The following is a 21,025-nucleotide window of genomic DNA, read 5'->3' on the forward strand; positions in this document are numbered from 1 at the left end:
TTAAGCTTTATTTGTTTTGTTTTTCAACAGTGGAAACTCTCCTTTTTTTTTTTTTTTTTTTTGGAAACAATAACTAAAAACTAGTGTTTGTTACTATAGAAAGCAATGCTTTCTCCATTAAATGCACATGCATGAGCACATGTGTACAAACACACACACACACACACACACACCTGCTTGGAGAGAAACTTCGAAGGTTTGTGCTTGCAGAGGATTTCTAGAATTGATAAGCTCTTCCATGAATGTGAAGTTTCACCTACATGAGTTCCCTGAATTATTTCAGTGAGAGTATAGCACTGGGAAAAGAGAAATTAAGGGCATTTCTAGAAAAAGTAGGATCTTTTCAGAAACCCAATAGGTGACTTGGGGCTCATACTTAAGAAAATAAGGAAAAAACCCTAGTATATTAGTTCTCAAACTTCACTGTACTTCAGAATCCCCTTAAGATTTAAAAAAACCTGTTGGGGCCAAAATCCCATTGCCAGAGATTCTTTTTTTTTTTTTTTCCCCTATGTATTATTATTATTTATGCCTACAGCACCTGGTCTTCCTAGGTGGTCTCCCATCCAAGTACTAACCAGGCCCAACCCTGGTTAGCTTCCGCCATCAGACATCAGGCTTGTTCAGGGTGGCATAGCCGCAGACCATGAACTGTGGCTCCACTGGGGCATGAACCCAGGATCTTCTGCGTGTAAAGCAGATGCGCTAACTGCTACCCTATGGAACCATGTTCCCATTGCCAGAGATTCTGATAGAATTCGTTGGGGCCTTGGCCTGGGCATCAGGACTTTCTTACGCTCCGCAGGTGATTCTATTGCAGCAAAGAATGAAACCGCTGCTCTAGTGTTACGTTAGCTTTGATCACCCCAAACCTTCCTTTTGTTGGTTGTGCCCAACTTCATTCAGTTTTCTGTTTTTCTGATTATGAAATGATACTCAGAGCAACTTCTTGCCCAGTAAAACTGCTTTTTAGATACCTTTAAAATTATTTTCTAAAGTGTATAATTAAAAATTTTTTAAATACATTAACATTATTACAAAGGAGGTAAATGGAAGTAGCAAGCTATTTATTAAATTACAAGGAACAGCAATGAATATAACTAAAATGCCTCAATTATATCCATCTTTTTAAAAACAATCATGGCAAGCACAAAGAAAGGAGTGTATATGTTAGCTACAAGAGAGCTGAACATCAGAAAAGTTACGGATTGAACATTTTAAAAGCATTTATAAAATGTCATAATGACAAGAGGAAAGAAGCCTCTATGAATGGAATAGTGAACTAATTTCTGCTTGTTTACTCTGTAACTTTCAAGTGTAATGGGAAGTGATGATGCTAAGACAAAAAAATGAGATGTGGCCATTACATGTCATTGCTTTCTCCTCCCTGTGTGTACCTAACATAACAAATACTCAGTAAAAGAAGTTTTTGTAGAAAACATGTTAAAAATTACCCCAAAACACAAGCAACATAAACATCACAGAACCATCACAGCTTACAAGACTACATACTGCAGTGACTAGAGCTGTGGCATTGGCCCCAACAGGCCCCAATAAGAAGGCTGTGAGGATCAAGTGCATTTAGAGCCCTGCCGGAAAGAATGAAAGAACCACTGCATGCAAAAGAAGAGGGAGAATTAAGTTTCCAGTGATGGGTGAGAAAACAAGGCTTTGGAGAGACAAGTCATTAGGAGGTCAAATGACAAGGAGGAGGGATGGTTAGAAAAAGAACCTGAAATGCAGAATTAAAGAAATTAGATAATAAACAGTATAAATGTTATGGTAAAAAATAAAAGAGAAGTGTATGTTCTTATGTCTATTTTGAAGATGATTTCTGTTACTTGAAAAGGGTATTTTCCATTTAATACTCATATTTCGATTAGTATATTCACTTCTATACATTTCACATTATTCTCTATTTTGCCCACCAGGGTGAAGTCTACAGCCAAACAACCAATGAAAGTAAAAAAGTATGTTTATGTTTTATTTATTATTTTTAAAATGACTACAGGTTTTTTCCTATCAGAGATGTATGCTCATTGTGGAAATTTTGGAGAATACAGAAATATAAAGGAGAAAATCAAAGCTATCTTTCATTTCATTACCTGGAGACAAAAACTGTATAGGGTTATGTCTCTTTCTAGACTTTTTCCTTAGCTAATATTACAGAAACAATATTTTAAAAATATAAACTTTATTTTATTTTTTCCGGGAATCATATTCCCCTTTGGCCATTACACTGGTATGGAAAGGAGAAGTAGGTGAGGTACTCAAATAGCAGCCCCATCACTTTTTACCCCTTAGTGGATAAAAGTGTGATGTTTGGGGGCTTAGTAGAAGTACCGAGATAGCTATGGGAGAATCTAAGAAGATGGGGCTGGTTCCCCACTTTTCTCATTACAAAATGCTTTCCAGGGAAGCCCTGCCCTCCACATGGGGTCCTGTCTGATATAACACAGGAGCAGAGGGAGGTATCTAGAGAAAACATTTGTTCCTCATGGCTTGCACGAGGTCTTATTGGAAGCACAAGCCACGTGCTGGGGAAACCAGGGCTGGCAAGACCAGAAAGAGGGAACCTCAGGACCATAGGCAACCATAGGGTGTGTGGTCAGCAGAAGCATGTGTTCGATGACACCCTAAGGCTAAGTGAGTCCAGTTATGTTACTGGTGGATTGCATAAGGACCAAGACCATTCCCAGAAACAAGAGATACCAAGGACATACTGGCAAGGATGATGAAGACCCTGAAAGATGCAAGATAAGCACAAAAGCAAGGTTCATAACTTATATAAAATATGATATAAATTCTATAAGGGAGTCAGAATCTGCAGGTAGACCAGCCACTCAACCCTCCATTGCCAAGAGGCTGCTAAGCTTTACTACATACTTCCACTGGTCAATACGGTATCTATTAATCACATGAGGTTATTCTGCACTTGGAGTGTGACTACTCCAAATTGAAATGTGCTGAAAGTGTGTAAAATGTACAGCACACTTCAAAGACTTCCTATGAAAAAAGAATGTAAAATATCTCAGTAACAATTTTTATATTGATAGCATGTTTAAATGATAATGTTTGTAGATACACTGAGTTAAATAAAAGGTATTAGTAAAGTCAACTCCACCTTTTACTTTTGTAAAAAGTGGCTACTAGAAAATTTTAAATTACATATGTGATTCCAGAACCTAGAGGCTTACCAGCCATCCCACCCTTCTATTGGAGGAGGTTGCCTTTAGCAGAGATTAGAATTTGTGTTTTACCCCTGAAAGAGATAGAGATAATCCAAAATGAGACCATTTTGAAACAAAAGGGCTTGAAATACTTTTAATTAACAAGTTTCCATCTTTCGACACTACTCTGCAAGAAGGGGGCCATAAAGTAGTTGAGATCAGTTACTATTCTTCACACATTTGGGAGTGGTGTGAGAATTTGACCTTCATACAAATGAAAGCCTTTTATAGAATTAATATCATACTTTATACCTCTTTTTTTTTTTACGATCTTTTATACATCAATATTAAATTCTCACCAACAGGAAAAAAAACTATATTGCCTTGCAAAACAAATTTATGAAGTAATGCTGATGTGGAATATTACTCAGCAATAAAAAGGAAAAAACTAATGATACATGACATAACATGATGAACCTCAAAAACTTTATGCTAAGGGAAAGACCCAGATGCATCACATTTATATAAAATGTCCAGAAAAGGCACATCTATCAAGACAGGAAAAGATATCAGTCATTGGGTCTAGGAGTGAGACTGAGGATTAATGCAAATGGGCATAAGAGATCTCTTTGGGTGATGTAAATGATCTAAAACTGGACTATAGCAATGGTTGTACAACTATATAAATTTACTAAAAATCATTTAATTGTACACTTAAAATGTAAATTTGTGATATGAGCTATTTCTTAATAAAGAAGTTTTTTTTACTGTTAAAAGTAGCAGTGTTAGTAGCTTCCTACTAACACTTTTAATGAAATGACATAGAAAGTAGAGAAAAAATTGAAAACTATCAGCAACCTAGCCTTTGACAAGCACCCCAGTATCTACCAATTTATTGTTAGGACATCAAAAATGAAATGTAAACATTTAGAAATTGAATAATAAAAACATATTTCAAGCCTTGTGGTATGTGGCCGAAGATATACAGGAAAAAAACCTATCTATAGCCAAATGTATTTATTAGAAAATAAAAGACATTGAAAACAAAATAACTAAAGCTTTCAGCCCAAGAGGACATAAAAAGCTCAATAATGTTCAGGATCATGCTTCTTTCTCTGTTTTCCTTCCAACTCCATCCCTATTAAAATGAGCCACCATATTTTACCTAATCTAAATACTTCATAAACATCTGTCACCTCAGCATCCCCACTGCCACTTCCTAGTTTAGAAACTTTTTCTCACAGAGCTAGTAAAGAAAATGTATAATCGGTTTCTTGGTCACCAATTTCTACTTATTTCCAAATTAATTTCTAAGTTTTCGCCAGAAAAAAAAATATATGAAATTTTCTAAAGAACCTAAGAAAAGATTTGAACTGAAGAGCTATTCTGGAAACATGATCCTAGAGTGAAGACTAAATATGGTATAAATGTAAGCTGTCCTTAACAAAATGTCAGTGTAAAAAATCAACAGGAATTTTTAAATGAAATTTGGCATAATAATAACTAAGATAATTTTAAAAAGAACAATGAGCAAATACTTGTTCTATCAGATAGCAAACAGAATAATTAAAACAGTATGGTATTCATGTAGAAATATATATATATAGATAGATTAGTTTTTATTAAATCTAATCAAGAATCCACATGTATATAAAAGCATAATTAGAACTGCAATATGAATAAAGGTAGCATTTTAAATCAGTGAGTAAGAATGAATCATCAACTATTTGATGTTGAGATAGCTATCAAATTAGACCAAAAATGAAAGTCAGACACTTAGCTCCTATCATACATAAAAATAAATTGCAGACGGTTAATTTTTAGAAGAATCATAAACAATATGTAGTATTTTAAAAGAATTAGGTAGGTCTATTTTCAGGGATACCATGTAATGTTTTGAAGTTTGTACTTTGCGAAAGCGATGCCCAGCCAGGAATATAAGTGGGAATGATGTCCAGCTTTGCCTCCACTTGTCAAGCTGTGTACCATGATTCAGAAGAGGAGTCTTTTTCTAATTTGTCTACATCTAGCAGGGGTGGTATACACTTTGCCACCAGAAGGAGGCACCTTTTCTAACTGGTACAAAACCTTATATGTCAGCAGCAACCAATAAATAGTAGTAATAGTAAGTAGATTGTATGTACATAAATGCTTTTTTATACAAGCGGTTGCTATAAACTGAATGTGTCCTTTCATAATTCATATATTGAAGTCCTAATCCCCAATGTGATGGTATTTGAAGATGAGGTCTTTGGGAAATAATTAGAGTTAGATGAGGTCATAAGGGCAGGTCCTCACCACGGGATTAGTGTATAATAAGAGGCACCAAAGAGCTAGCTGTCTCTCTTCCCACCTCATGAGCACAAAGCAAGAAGGCAGCTGTGTATAAGCCAGGAATAGAGTTCTTACTAGAAACTAACCATGCTGGCAACTTGATCTTGGACTTCTAGCCTCCAGAACTTTGAGAAAATAAGTATCTGTTGTTTAAATCAACAGTAATGGCAGCAAGAGCTTATACAATGGTACGTCATTATAAAATGTATGGGGTTTTTGTTGCTGTTCTTAAACTCATTTTATATGTAGGTTCATATAGGTACTACGTCGGTATATGTATTAAACAACTGATAATAAATGATTTCTAGAGAAGAGACTGTATGAAGGTAGTGATTGACTGTCACTTTTACTTAAACCTTAACTTTTTATAAGATGTCCTTATATTACATGCTTTATCTAAAATATTTAAAATGCTGAAATATTTTGAGAAAAAATTATGTTAAAGGTGTCTCACGTTTTAAAAATTCAATTAATAGTAATCACTTATATTTAATGAATATTTACTATGTTCCAGGCAGTCAGTATGTTAATGCGATATCTCACTTATTCTGTGCAACAATTCGTTGAAGTAGATACTATTTATGTCATCATACAGATGAAGAAACTGAGATTCAGAGAAGTTAAATAACTTACTCAAGTTTATACAGCTATAAAAGATAGAATCATTTGAAAACTTTATTCTAGAGCATTTCTTCTTAATCTTTATGGCATGCTGAGAAAATCGAGCATCAAGAAATCAAAAGGGTAGTAGAAACTTTGGCAAAAACAATTTCAATAAAATGATGAAGGCAAAAAGACATATTGTAATAGAGTGAGAGGAAAATATAATTAATAAATAAAATGAATTGCTATTTTTAAAAATTATGTTGAACCACATCAAACTGCCAATGTTTAACTATTTTGACCCACAAAAACCTGATTTTCTTTTGGTCCAACCTAACGTATGTGCTAATTTATAAATACTGTTTTCAAGACACTTTATCTTAAAAAGTAGGAAAAGGAAATAAACAACAGAAGTTTCCAAACCCTCAAGGCTGTGTGTATGTTTGTTTTTAACAATCTGGAAACTGTTCCAAGCCTTCTCATTCTGACGTGAGAAAAATATGCCCACGATTATAACATCAAACATGAAATTTGTGAATTGTATTTCAGTAATAGAAAAACGTGTATTAACCAATCAACCAATTTCTTAGTGTCAGGATGGTTCCAAAAGAACACACCTTCTGCTTCTGGTCAGAAGCAAAAGCTACCAGCAATTTTTACATGTTGAACTTCATCTCCTTAAATCACAGAATGAAGGCTATGCTTTTATCTACATCACCCAAAATTTTCTGAGAATTATTTCCTAATATATCATCCTGATATTTTAACTGCCTTTCTCGCTGATTTCCTATCGGCATGCGAGAGCTGGATTCATAATTATCTGAATCTACGTGAGTTGAACATTTTACACGAGTTGAACATACAGATTGCAGACTCTTAAAAGTTGATCACTCACTTAGCCCACACACAAATCATATAGTTCAATTTTACAAAGGACAAAACAGAGCCTTGTAGAGGTTAAATGAATGATTTCCCTCAGGTCATATACTATTCAAGAAAAATTGAAGAGTAAAACCCTGGTCTCTCAGTTTTTAGGCCTTAGTAATCTTTTCAGTATGTTATAAAATGCCTATTTTTATTTTGTTACGTAATACAGATTAATCTGATTTTCCTTTTTTTTTTTCAACTGGAGTTCTGAGTCAGCTAATCTTGATAATTATTGGGACAGGAAGCAAAAGACTGAAATGGTTCTGTAATCAAAGAAACTCCCTGGCTATGAGGAGAGATGCTATTAGAAGCATTGCCTAGCTGCTGGGACCTCACATTTGTTCTATTTTTTCCACCTCCTTTAATTTCTGTGGCTCAATTTTGTTTCCCCAGCATAATTTCAGACTACCCAGGCAGTCTCATGACCCTCGTCTTTGCCTTGCCCTTCAGTATTTAGCTGTTTGTGTTTTTTTTGTCTCTGACCCATGGCATGGCCTATCTTCTGGTTTCCAGTTATATCATGGTTTGTGCTTGTTTAACTCATTTTTCACGGACTGTTTCACCTCTTACCCTTGCACTCTGGCTTTGCTATATTCTTAATTTCCTCCATGATAGATTAAACTCAACTCTAAAATCCTGAGATGCCTGGAAAACAACGTGAATTTCACTGAGTAAAGCCTTAGGACTTGCCTGGCATCCATGTGGAACCCCAGATTCACTCTGCAAGTTTGTAACTGGTGTTTGAGATAACTGTCCCACAGGCCACAAAGCTTCCTAGATACAAGTGAACCTCATTGTATAAAGCGGTTATGTCCTCCAAAGTTATTTATAAGTCTAAGGGGCATTTTTTAAATAGAATTTATTTTTTAGAGCAGTTTTAAGTTCACAGCAAAAGTGAACAGGAAGTACTTAGTTCCTGTACATTGACTAACTGTAAAGAAAACTTACTGTGACTTATGTTATGAATTAAAAGACCTATCTTTAATTTATCTTTTGTGAAAATCCACTCAGGAGCTAGGTAAACTAGATAGCTATGCCAGTTACCAATTTATTGTCTCTCAGCTCCAAATCCACCCTTCATTGTCTGCTGTACGAAAATAGAGCTGAACCACGTAATTATTTCTCCCTTGTAGCTGGCACAATGTTGCTATATTTCAGAAAAGTGTGCTGGAGGGCTGCTGAAGAAGGAATCGGTTTTCTTTCCTGGTACCAGTGTTTACCTCTTCTTGCTCCTACCATGTGGCTGCTAATAGCATGTGTAGGAGACACTAGTGGTGCTTGTGCCCAGGGAGTTCCAATGTCACTCCATACAGTCTCCCATCAAATTTCAGAGGCACTCTCATGGTCAGATTTCCACTGAGTCTTGCAAGCAGACCAACTGACTTTCAGCTTTGGCCTCCTGCACCCAAGTAGGGTATTTCCTTCTTGCCTGGTGACTGTGAACAAGTTCTGGTTGAGCCCATCCAAGAACTTCCCCACCATGAAATGGACCACAATCACATTTTCTACATAAGGTCTGAATCCCAACCATAGAGAAGAGGCCCCACTTCCATATTTGTTTCTTCCATGGGAACCCTCTTTCATCCCTGGGGTGTGCTTTAAAGTTCTCTTTATCCCTTTATGTAACAGAGATTATTCTTTATCTTAAGATTTTTCTATTCAAATTATTGTTATCTCTTCTCACAGCCCCTGATTGATACAATGACCTTGGAAAATGATTTTAACTTCTCAGTGTACTCATTCATAAAATGAGGAGATTGGATTAGTTGATCTCAAATGTCCTATTCAGCTCTTAAATTACTTTATTCTAGGAAATCGAAGGTTTGTTGTTTTTTTTCTATATAGGGTACATCTTCAGTATGCCAATGGATGTCATATAACACAGTATAATTGTGTATTGTTTTCCCTAACCTCAGTCATAGTAAACGGGTCTCCCTGTATCTGAATAATGATTTCCTCTTTCTGGGTCAAAGTATTGTCACGGCAGCAGACAGTATCATTTCATGCACACAGTGGGCAATCAAATACTATGAAATCCTCTGTGAGGGTGTTAACTAGGAAGCTACCTAAGGAACAAAATAAAAAACTAGAGATTCATGTATGAAGATGAGAGCTTAAAATACATTATAAGCATCATTTTATCCATTCATGAATATAAATACTATAAGGATACATTAAGCATAAAAAATGTTCCCTCTGATATTGTTATCCTAGCACATTATAGAAAACCCCATTCACTATCTCCATCACTGCACAATTTAAAAGTTTTCTTTTACCTTTCTCTGTCTTTTGCTGACTGTTCAGCCATTAATTTCTTCAGTTCTTCTAGACGCTGAAGATCTCTCATTTCCATTTCTTGCCACTTCTCTTCTTTTTTAGCCCAGTATTTTCTTATCTATTGTATGAATATTACATAAAATTTAAATTAACAATAGATATATAAAAACAAGGAGGAAAAATTAACATTAATCATTGGTTCATACAGCAAAGATTAAATTTAAATAGCATTTTATCACTTTCATTTGTAAAATCTCCCTACAGTATATTGGCAACAGAAAAAAAAACAGTTAAGACAAAGGTACACACTCTGAGAAACTACATGGTTTAACAATTTCTGAAGTGGAAATTTCACTTGTGCTGAGACGTAAGGTTTTAATCTAAGGCTAAAATAATTGACTTTCAGGGAACCACAATAAGAGCATGTTATTGTCTTTAAAGTAAGTGATCTACCTGTTATTCAAGAATATTTTTATCATCATATGGTAATGCAGTCTTTAATAATTGTAGCATTAAACCTATTTTTACTTTAAAAGCATGAGTTTATTTACGCTAATGGACAGCAGGATGTTGAAAGCTTTATGCTTCTGGGGAAGTGGCAGGAGATAGGTGGGAGGAAAGAAGAAAAGAAAAAAATTAGCGGGATTGTGATATATAGTAGTTCTGACTTATGTGGTAAAATAAAGGACAAATTTATTAGGCTCAAAAAGGTGAAAGCATTGTTCTTATTAGGCCTGTTTTACTTTCTTTTTCAGGAGGCAGAATGAGAAAAACGGAAGTACACATATGCTATTTTCAGAGGGCTGAAACCACTATTTAGGGTTCTCCTCGTTCCGGGCAATTGAAATTAATATTTATTTGACACAGGCCAGTTCACCATTCTGGTCTGCCATGTTGTATCTTGGTCAAGAGACTGGATCCTGCTGGTAAAAAACAGAATACCTCAAAGGTGAACGATAGTGGTTGGCTACCCACAGAGGACCTGTGGTAGAGGATGTGTTAGCCTCACCCCCAAAGTGACATTTTCTCTTTTCAAAAGTAGATATGAAAAGCTAAAGGGTTTCTAGACTTGCCCAAGCAACATGGTCTCTGACCCCTGGGAGAACCAAAAGAAGCACTCAGAGCTACTGCAGCAGGGCCTGCCACCTCAGCAGCCACATAGTGATACTGTTCACTACTTAATTAATAATTGGATAAGCTCAAGATAAGGTGATTTCACTCCAGAGATGACTGAGATCTGAGAACAGAGAAGAAGACAGAAAGGTAACAGCACCAAAGATGGCGTGTAAAGAGAGAAAATGAAACAGTTCACATAACTGTAAGACCTTTAAGTCTGAACATTGAGCTGGGACTCAACGAAAGAGCAAGAGATAATAAACAAGTAAATAAATGAACATAATATTATATGTTAAGTTCTAAGAAGAAAATAAGTATGGTGACGATTTAGAAAAATGTGGGTAAAACTATTAGAAGGCATATTTTTTAAACGATATTTAGATCAAAACATGAAAGATAAATGAGACAACAGGAAGAGATGAAGGGAGATGAAAGAAGCGGGAGTTATTAGGGCAATAGCATTGAGTGGGAAAAGACCTTGCATATGTTCAGAACTGGGAAGTCAGTGCAGGTGGAGCAGGTGGTGTGAGTTAAAACTGGAAGTGAGGTTGGCAAGCTAGACCGGGGCTAGAGAAGTAGGCAAGGATTGACTTCTAGAAAACAAGGAAAAGCTATTGAAGTGTTTAAAGAAAGGAATGACATGATCTGGCTTACATTTTTAAAAGACAGCTCTGGCTATTGATAAAGAATGACTAGCAAAGGAGCAAAGGAGAAACAAGGAGACCAGAAAGAAGAATGAGGCAAAGTGATCATTTGGACTCAGGATGTGAAGTGAGATGTTCAGATCTGAGATGTGCTTTTACATGGAGTCAGAGTACTCACTGATGGACTGGATATGGAAGCTGAAGGAAAAAGGAATCAAGGATGACTCTTAGGTTTTTGCTAGAGCAACTGATTGAGTGATGGTACCACCAACTGAGATGGAAGGTTGGAAGAATAACAGGTTTGGAAAAGAAAGATAATCGGATGCTCAGTGGTGAATATAAAACAGTCACATAACTGTAAGACCTTTAAGTAGAGATTCCATATAACCATCTGGAGGTACAGATGGGTGGCTCAAGGGAGAATTCAAAGCTGGATTCAAAGCTAAATAAAGGAGACATGCACTTAAAATGTTATTTCATGCCACAGGACTGGATGAGATCTCCAAGATGAGAATGTAAACAAAATAGAGAAGGTGGCCATGCCCTTGCATGCTTACCAGCTTTTTGCAGTTTTCTCAACTAGAATGACTTTATTTCCTTCACCCACTTGCCAATTTTACTCTGCCTGTAAGACCAGAACAATTACTATCTCTCCCTTGAATCTTCCTCTGAATCCTCCCAGAAAAATGTTAACTCCATCATTGGCATACCAATGACCTTTGATTAAGGCTTATTACCCTCTCTATTCTTTGTCCTGTCTTGTATTCCTTGATTCTTTGTTATGAGGCTCTGCCACCGGATTCTTATTGATATATTTGGGCCTTTACTACACACCTGGCATGTTCTCCCCTGCCTTGTTGTCTGCTAAATCCCTCCTGACCATCTTTTAAAACTCAATTTTAGCATTGCTTTCTTAGTCTTCAGTCCTCTCCTTCTCCTCTAGACATAGCTGGATATACCTTCTGAGGCACTATTTATGTATCTTTAGCATAGCTCTTCCCATATTGATCTGCATTATTCATCTTTGTTTCCCTAGTACCTTGTATCTTGTCTGACACATAATAGGGATTAATTGATCATTGCTAGCTGAGTGGAAGCTTCTTCTGGTCTCTGGGCTGGGAATAACAAAGTTGTGGATGGGAACGAGGCCAGCAGTTTTATTTGCAGGATGGTAAAGTCTGAACTAAGCACTTCCCTAAGGACAGTTCCATTCACTTTCGTCAATTAATAGGAATAAGAAGTGTGTGTCAAGAATTATTGGTACCATCACTCAAACTAAAGTTAAGGCTAAGCGTATTTAAATAGCCCTTTGGGACATTTGTTGAGACAGATTTTAAACATACTGCTTTTTAAAATTCTTGAGTAATCCTTGATAAGGGAATCAGAAAGTTAGTGCAAATGATGAGTTGAATTTAAAGCTTGTCTCTAGATTTCCAGAAGAGGTTTCTAGAAAAAGCTCGCTTTTCTGAAAATCGAGACAGGCCCTCATTGTCCCACATCTTCTCTTATTATTTCTGATTCATATTGAATGTTCTTTCGTAGTTCCACATTTTGTTCACTTTGGTAAAGTTAAGCCAGTAAAAGTATAAATAAAACAAAGAAACTATTCTCTACATGGATTTATAGAGAGAGAGCTAAAATAATGATAGGCTATGCTATCTTTTCAGAGGGTTTAAGATCATTTTTATATCCCACCTTACTTTTGTAATCTTCCAAATAATTTGTTTCCCATTAAAAACTCCACTAGTAAACATGATGTTTATGGTATTGGAGTAAATCAGAGTTTAATTTTTAAAAACTTTGACTAATATTACACAACCATTACATTTTTTACTTCTTCAGTCCAAGAATTATTACAATTCAGCATGAAATAAGAATTTCTTGTTTACACATAGAAAGCAGAAAGTTAGTACAAATGCTTTACAGTAGGAAGACAATTTGGTCTCTGATTCCAAGCAGTCTGTGTAATGCTGAATCTTTCAACAAATGGACGACTTCTGTACCTTGCTCCCAGGTCATTATTGCAAAGTCTTTAATGACTTATTCAGGAGGAAGTCACAATTCTTAGGCAGATACACGAAATATATGAAATACAAAGTTCAAGACATCCAGTTCCTTTCCTCATAAATCTCTGAGGTAAAGCAATTTTTATTTTATTTTCTAGATTCTTATTTATTTAGCTTTTTTTTTTTCTTTTGCATCTTACAGATCTCTTTTCTACTTTCAGCCAGGAATACATACCCTCTAAAAAAAGTCGAGTTGTTACATATAGAAAGATAATGGGATTTCTTAATAGAAAAGTATTTTTTACTCTAAATTTTCTCTTTTCTTTTATTTAGATTACATAAAATCACCACCAACTGAAGTATGATTCATCTTTCTATACAATAAATTTGATAATCAGCTATATTTTTCCACATGATTTGTATGAACTTCTGGAATATGCCTTATACTGTGGTATTTATTTGTATCTAATATCACGCCTTGCAGATGATTGGTGGAAGATATACATTTACTAAACTAATCCAATGAAAAACAATATGGAAAAGCAACATTATACTTAATACTTTTTTATATCAACTCATATAAATCCAAAACTATTAATAAAACATCTAGATAGAAAACAATGATAGACCACAGACCATCAGTGGGCCAGATCATTTAGTCATCTAGGGTGTGGAGGTAAACAATCTAATTCAAATTGTCCATGGAAGCTAAAGGTTTTTTTGAGCTAAAGATGGACATAGTCATTTTCATGTTCAAAACCTTTCAACCAATGTTATCTCTTCTATACTTTATGGCATAGTGATCTATGTGGGCTTCAACTTAGGACTTGCTGAAACTTCTGAATAAAAATTTGGCTCCAGAAGAATTACTCTGCAAGGGATTCTTTAAGGGAAAGGTTGGAAATTTTTCTATATTGGTAAGAAATCAAGGCTAGATTTTGGATTTTCAAAATAGAAAGTCAATTTTGCCACCATCCTGCCTGGTTATTTGAATTTAATAGATCTCCTTTCAGTCCACAAATCAGACTATTTGTGTTTCGGCTGTGTATTAGTGTCTTAAACTTGAACATTTTGCCACCAATCTTCGATCTGATGAAGAAGCACATCCACCACTGGTAAGAGTGTAAATTGTCATCTTCATTCTTAAGGATAAATAAGAAAATAACTATCAAAAGTCTTAAGAATTAAGAAATAAAAATTAAGAATTAATAAGCAGAAACATATGTACAGATTTATATATAGGTATGCTCATTACAGCCTTAAAATGCTAAAAAAATTGGAATAATATAACATCCCAAAATAAGAAATTGGTTCAGTGCAATATTCCACATAATGAAATGCTATGTGAGCACTCAAAATTATGTGGTAGGAAAACAGGGGGAAATATATAAGATATATTGATAAATTTAAAAAATGAGGTTAAAAATAATGTATACAGTCTCTTTCTAGTTACGTTAAAGTCTCTGTGTATAGAAAAAAGAATATAAGGACATTGTTAATAATTTTCTTTAGCAACAGTTTAGAATTTTGGGTGACTTTTATTGTATTTTGTGTGCCTATTTGTATTTTCCAAACTACAATGGATGTAAAATATTTTATAATTACAAAAGTATGTTTTTTAAAAGTCTGGCCAAGAAAAATTAGTATGTAGAAGGAATATCTAAGGCATATGACTATTATTTATTTCTGAAGTTTCCAAACTCTATTCCTGTATCAAGTCATAAGATAAGAATACCGTATGTCCCCGTATATAACATTTTTACTTTCTATCACCTTGCATGCAGCATCATTTTCATTTTCTATAGAAAAGTTTCACAGAACTGTGATTTAATTCTATGCCATAGGCCTTCTGAAGGTTGATGCAATATCAAATGAGGATTGATTTAGACTCTTCTGTAAAACTTCTACTGAATATGCTATCCACTGAGTGGTTTGCCTCCCTCCCCCTAATACATGGTGCCAGCTCCTGATGTGCTGGGATGTTGTCTATTATTAGCAAATAAGAGCTAAATGCTTCCTTTTAACTTTAACATGTTCAATTACAGCACCCCTTTTTAGTCTTGGTTTGCTGACATAACTATATTCCTCATCCTCTTAAATTTTTGTCTCTCATTCTCTTGCTGATTTTCTATTTTAATGATTCCTAATAGGAAACAGATGGCACACTCAAAATTAGGATAAATCCAAAAGAATATATAAGGGGGACAATTGACAAAAGAGGGTTGAAAGTCAGGGTAATCACAAGGGGTCATTAGGTAGCCTGGCTGCTCTATCGTCCGTAGACCAGAGTCAGAGAGGGTGGTACGGGGAGGGCCACCTGACTGGAGCTGAAGGCTTTGCTGGAGGACACAGTTAGTTAGCACAACTCTGCAGGGCAAGGAACCGTGGGAGCAACTCTTCCAACCCCACTCTTCTCCCTTGTTCTCATCTCTAGTGTTCTACTTTGAACCCAAACAGAAGCCACAGGACAAGGGAGCCATATGGGACAACTCCCTGTTTCACTGAGCAGAATAGAGAATAGATATGACCCAAGGGGGTTATATCCAGCACAATAGTGTTGACTCCTTTTATTATAAACTGTTTGGAGGGAGGTGACGTCTACATGCATAAGTAAATAATATGAATCTCCTTTAAGTGGTATTTAATTTGGTCACTTATGTGAGCATTTTTCCATAACAGAGCTGCCTACTCAAGTTGGTAATAGCTATTTTCAGCTGTGATGTCTTATGTCCTTAGAACATGATGAGCCAAGAAATGGGGTAAACACATTAGTTATCTCCCTCTTAATTGAAATGCCAGGTGGATTAAAAAATAACTGTAATGTCTTCTTTAGGAATAAGGTCTATTTTCAGCATGGGTGTTGAAATATTACATAATGATCATGTCATATGTTGATATTGCTAAAATGAATTTGTCTGTAATCTTGTTTAATTTCTCTCTTTTCACTATTCATTAAGAAGGGAGTATATATACTGAGAATGTTGTATTTCACAACCTGAAGTGTCAGGGAGAATAAAAGTTGAAAAGTAATCAAACCTCAGAGTTATTCAATCATGATTTGTTAGAGCTGAGGTGATTTTAGCAATCATTCAATCCAAACACCTCATTTTACAATTGAGGCGGCAACATCTCACGGAGCCTACATAACTTGCCCAAGGTCATCCACCTTGTTAGGGCCTCCTAATTTGCACATTTTCCTCTATACCGCAGCATCAAAGTATAGTTGTATACTGCTTGTTCATTAAATTTATTCATTCAACTAATATTTATTAAGGGCCTTGTGCCAGGCACTAAAGATAAAACAATAAAGAAAACAGACATATCCCCACTTTTTTATGGGGCTTACATTCAAGAGAAGGTAGTCAGTAGATATATATGTTAGGGGGATGATAAATGCTAAGAAAAAAAATAAAGTAGTGTAAATGGACAGAGTGACAGGGAAGGAGGATGCTATTTTAAGTTTGGTAATCAAGGTTGAATATTCCCTCTTGATAACATTTGATCGGAACCCTGAATGAGGTAAGAGAGTGAGTTATGCAGACATCTGGGAGGGAAGAATTCCAGAGGGAACAGTCAATGCAAAAGGCTAAGAGGACATGTACCAGGGTATTCAAAGAGGAGGAGGTACTGGTGTGGCTGGAGCAGGATGAGCAAGGGGAAAAGTGATAGGATATGAGATCCTAGATTTATTGACATAATCTAATGTGACTTAAAAACATCACTATGATTGTTGCGTGGAAAATAGACTGGAGGCACAGGGTGGGAGTGGAAAAAGAAGAGGCAAAGAAATTAATTAGGAGATTAAGAGGTTATCGTAATAGTTCTGATTTGAAAGGTAGAGCCTTCTGTTCATGACTATAGGTAAAGGTATGGGTATGGGGTTTGTAGGGAGAAAAATAAGAATCAAAGAAGTACCAAGAATTTTGACCTGAACACTGGGAGAATAGGTTTCCATTTGTTGAGAAAAGGAATACTAGGGAAGGAATAGGTTTGGAACGGGGGAAAATGTACATTTTGGGCACATTAGATTTCAGGCAGTGGGATGTGTGAGTTTGGAGTTCAAGAGAGAAGTCTAGATATAGTAATTGGTATTACTTAGCATATAAATGGCATATAAATTATATTGGATTGATTGAGATCACCTAGAAAGTATACGAACTTAGAGGACTCAAGCCCCTAGGGCATTCCAAGACTTAGAAGTTAGAAAAATAAGGAAGATCCATCCAAGTTTATTGAGAAGGAGAAACCAGTGAGACTAAAGAACAAAAAGAATGGCTTCCTAGAAGCCAAATATCAAGTTTTCCAAGGAGGAGGCAGTGACCATCTGCATCTTAATCATCAAAGTAAGGTAAAGACTGAGAACTGACCAACGGAATTAGCCACATAAATCTCAATGATGACCTTGGCAAGAACAGCTCTGCTAAGTGGAGGGACAAAATGGCTCAGACTAGAATAAGCAGAAGTTGGAGACAGTGTATATAGACAATAGAATGGTACAATTTTCCTAAGGCAGGGTGGAGGATCAAGGGAGAGTATTTTTTTAAACAAAGGCATAATAGTTTATTTGTAGGTTAATAGGAAAGAACTAGAAGAAAAGGGGGAAACGGTGGTGGGGGAGAAATTGGGATGTACTTGAATAGGAGAGAAGGAATAGGACTCAGTGTGTAAATGAAAGAAATGGCTTTAGACAGGAGCACAGTTACTTCATGCATTGTAAAAGGAGGAAAGGTGGGTAATGGGTACAGATTCTGATTGGTTGGTAAATGTGATATTGGAAGCCTGTGGAAATTCTCTCCTTGTGAAGTAAGATGTTAATAGGTAAAAAAATTATATCAAAATCATCAATATTTTTTTCAGTCTACTTAACAAAAGAAAGGCATCAAAGAAGTTATGAAGGTGTTTTTTAATCCATTCACAACACACATCTTATACTTGGCACTTCAACTGTGATCAAACTGTAACCATCTGGTTCCTTGTAAAGTGTTTAGTCATAGTGGCTCATTAATCCAAGGAGAGAAATCTTGTGAGACTATTAAGAAGAGTAAGGATACAGACACAGTGAAACTATGTGCACTTGTAGAACATAAAAGAAATATTCATAGTAAGTGAACTACTAAAGAGTGTTAAAATGATCAATTACCTTTCTATTTAACTGTTCTGAGTAACTAGGACAGGACCAAAACTATAAAAATGACCCTAAGGCAAATAGCTTGAAACTGAGATTTCTCAAAATTGATTAATCATAAAAATTAACAGCTATCACAATGATAAGCAGCATAGCACAGTGTTTAAAATCATGAACTGTGGAGTTAGATCTCTTGGGTTCAAATCCTGACTGCACCTCTTAATGGCTATATGACTTTAGGGAAATTATGTATACTCTATGTGTCTCGGTTTCTTCATTTATAAAGTGAAGATCATATTACTATGGACCCTTTCGGGTAGTTAAGGTTTAATGAACATAGAACAATGACTTACAACTAGCAAGCACTATATAGGTGTCTATTAAATTAAATCACCATGAGTAATCAAGACCTAGCTAAAAAATATAGCCAAACATTGACACCTGGAGCTAATTTTTAAGACTTTTCCTCTAAAACTGTCTATTGGGAAATATTTTACAGAAAAACAAATCTATCTGGCTCTTGATCATCCAGGCTTTTTCCCCCCCGCTTTATCTGACTTTTCTAAAAAAACTGTTTCCTGATGAAGAGTAGGAAGATTCCATCATCAGTTTTTCTACTCTTAAAAAAGAACTTCTACTAGAAATTTCACTTTTAAAAGACAGTTGAAAGCAGAAAAGTGAGCTTCTTGGACTACCATCTGCCTTTCTGCCACCTATTGACTCATGTACTGAGAGTTGACTCTGCATTCATTCTCAGATTAGAAGGTTAATCAGTAAGCTTATGTTAATGTTCATTTCCAAATTTTAATGACAAAAACAAGGAACATTATGAATATTTTAAAATTATATGATCTTCAAATAATTAAGCCTCCCATACTACACTAATTTCTTTACTCATACAATATTATTCAGAAGACTGATATTAAATATTCAGAAAAGAAAGTCTGAACACCCAGTTTATTTTGGAATCATTTTTACATAAAATGTGCATTAACCATCTTCTGCTTTGGACCATTATAATATCCTGATAGTTAATTTATCCATTAGGTTTTATAGCTCCCATGTTTGGGGTATTTCATCAGATTCCCAAGTAAAAAGACCAATAATTAAAAGAAAAACACGCTCTCAAACTTTGACTGCAAGATCACATTTCTAAGAGTTAGTAATTGAAAGAACCACAAAACCAAGAGTGGGAAGTAATTCAACAGATTGGTTCTCAGCCAGTGCAGACACTTCAGCTCTAATGGCAGGTGGTTCCTTTGGAAAGAGGATGTTTGCAGTGAGAGATTTGGGTGGGTGGATGTTAAAACAAAGGTCGAACTGTTCAGAGAGGTTCAAAGACATGTTTTCAGGGTTCATGGAATCTATGAGAATTCTTATATCTTATACTCTCTGTTTTATGAAAATGTAAAAAGTGCTGTAGGTCAATCTTAGATCATCTGAATGCCAATGCATTACTGAGTACTGCCACAGTGTTTTTGTTTGTAGTTACAATTCTGTGACATATTACATAAACTGATAATATTTATATCCTAAGTCATTTTAGTCTAAGTGGAATCCAGTTAGATCTATCTCTCTCTCCGACACACACACACACACACACACACACACACGCGCGCGCGCGCGCACGTTCTTTACTCAAGGTTGAGAAGAGCAGTGTGACGGAACGGACTTGGACAAAATAGACAAGGATCTGGAGCAGGAGGTGCTATTTCTGAGGGTCCTTTCTTCCAGGGGATGTTTTCCAGGCAGCACTCTTAATTTTAAAGGTCTTTTTTCCAACCACCTAAATCCCCAAGATCTATATCACCCTCCCTCTGCAACAGCAGGGCATTCACTGGAAATGAAAGGCAATTAGTCACAGGCATTTGAAGGAAATTGCAGAGGACAGTTTCATATCCTGTAGTTCCTGTAGTGCACAAACACACACAAGAGCAATTAAAGGCCCAAACAAAAAGGAAAAAAATAATAAAAAGAGAGATGACGAACCCTATTGGAGTCAGGGCAAAAAGTTGATACTGTAAGGCCTAAACTTTGATCATATGTGGCAAAACTAATAACATTTATTAGCATAAGAGCATTCACACTAGGAAGTAATCAGAGCAGCATGAGCCAGTGTAAGGTTAGATGCCCAAAGTATGTTTGATGATATAAGACCAGGAAATAAGAGGAGGTCTAGGCATGATGAGGGCAAAGGAACTCTCTACCCACCCCAAATTAAGGCCTTCATCAATCCCAACTGAGAGGGGCAGGAAAGGCACACTGTAATCATGTGTATAAGTGTACATACACAAACATACACACTTGTATATACTGCGTATATGTACATGTATTTAATTTCCTGCATGAAGTTATGCTTAATTTAACTAATTGCAAACTCCATATAGTTCACTCCATTTTGAATTTTTAGTTTTTCTCTTTTAAGCCTTTTGTTCTGTTTATAAAGTTTGAAGCTAAAAGAAATCTTTCTGCATTATTAGCAAGAGCTTCTAACGATCTAACTAAGACTCGCTTATTGTCTTTGTGGCAGAGCAGATAAACACATCCCTTTAAAAAGATATCAGAAAAGGGGCAATTTCTATTTGAGTGGGGTAACCTCTTACAATTGCATGAAGGACTAGGTTTAATATATATCATGTTAAATGCACTTTGGAATACTTATTGAATAAATGAATGAATGATCATCCTATTTGGACCTCCAGTGACCCCTTTGGGATTACACACAGTCTTACTGTCAATATGTCTTACTAGAAGCTGACACAACTATGCTATGTATAAGGTGGTGGGGAGTGGAAAGAAGCTCTTTCTGAGCCTGGATGGGTG

The 21,025-nt window shown here is 35.7% G+C and overlaps 1 protein-coding gene and 1 pseudogene across 3 annotated transcripts in view; both read right to left on the reverse strand.

Moving 5' to 3' along the window:
• Window positions 1-21,025, reverse strand: part of CCDC148 (coiled-coil domain containing 148) — a 195,960-nt gene that overhangs the window by 36,173 nt on the left and 138,762 nt on the right. For all 3 annotated transcript variants that reach the window (XM_006921098.3, XM_025039533.1, XM_015596786.2), the window contains one exon: window positions 9,311-9,429. In XM_006921098.3, the coding sequence (XP_006921160.1) occupies window positions 9,311-9,429 (119 nt within the window). The remainder of the gene's footprint in view (window positions 1-9,310; window positions 9,430-21,025) is intronic.
• On the reverse strand, window positions 530-645 carry LOC112470846 (annotated as a pseudogene).

The sequence above is a fragment of the Pteropus alecto genome, unplaced genomic scaffold (genome assembly GCF_000325575.1).
Source record: "Pteropus alecto unplaced genomic scaffold, ASM32557v1 scaffold3, whole genome shotgun sequence".
NCBI classification, from domain to species: Eukaryota; Metazoa; Chordata; class Mammalia; order Chiroptera; family Pteropodidae; genus Pteropus; species Pteropus alecto.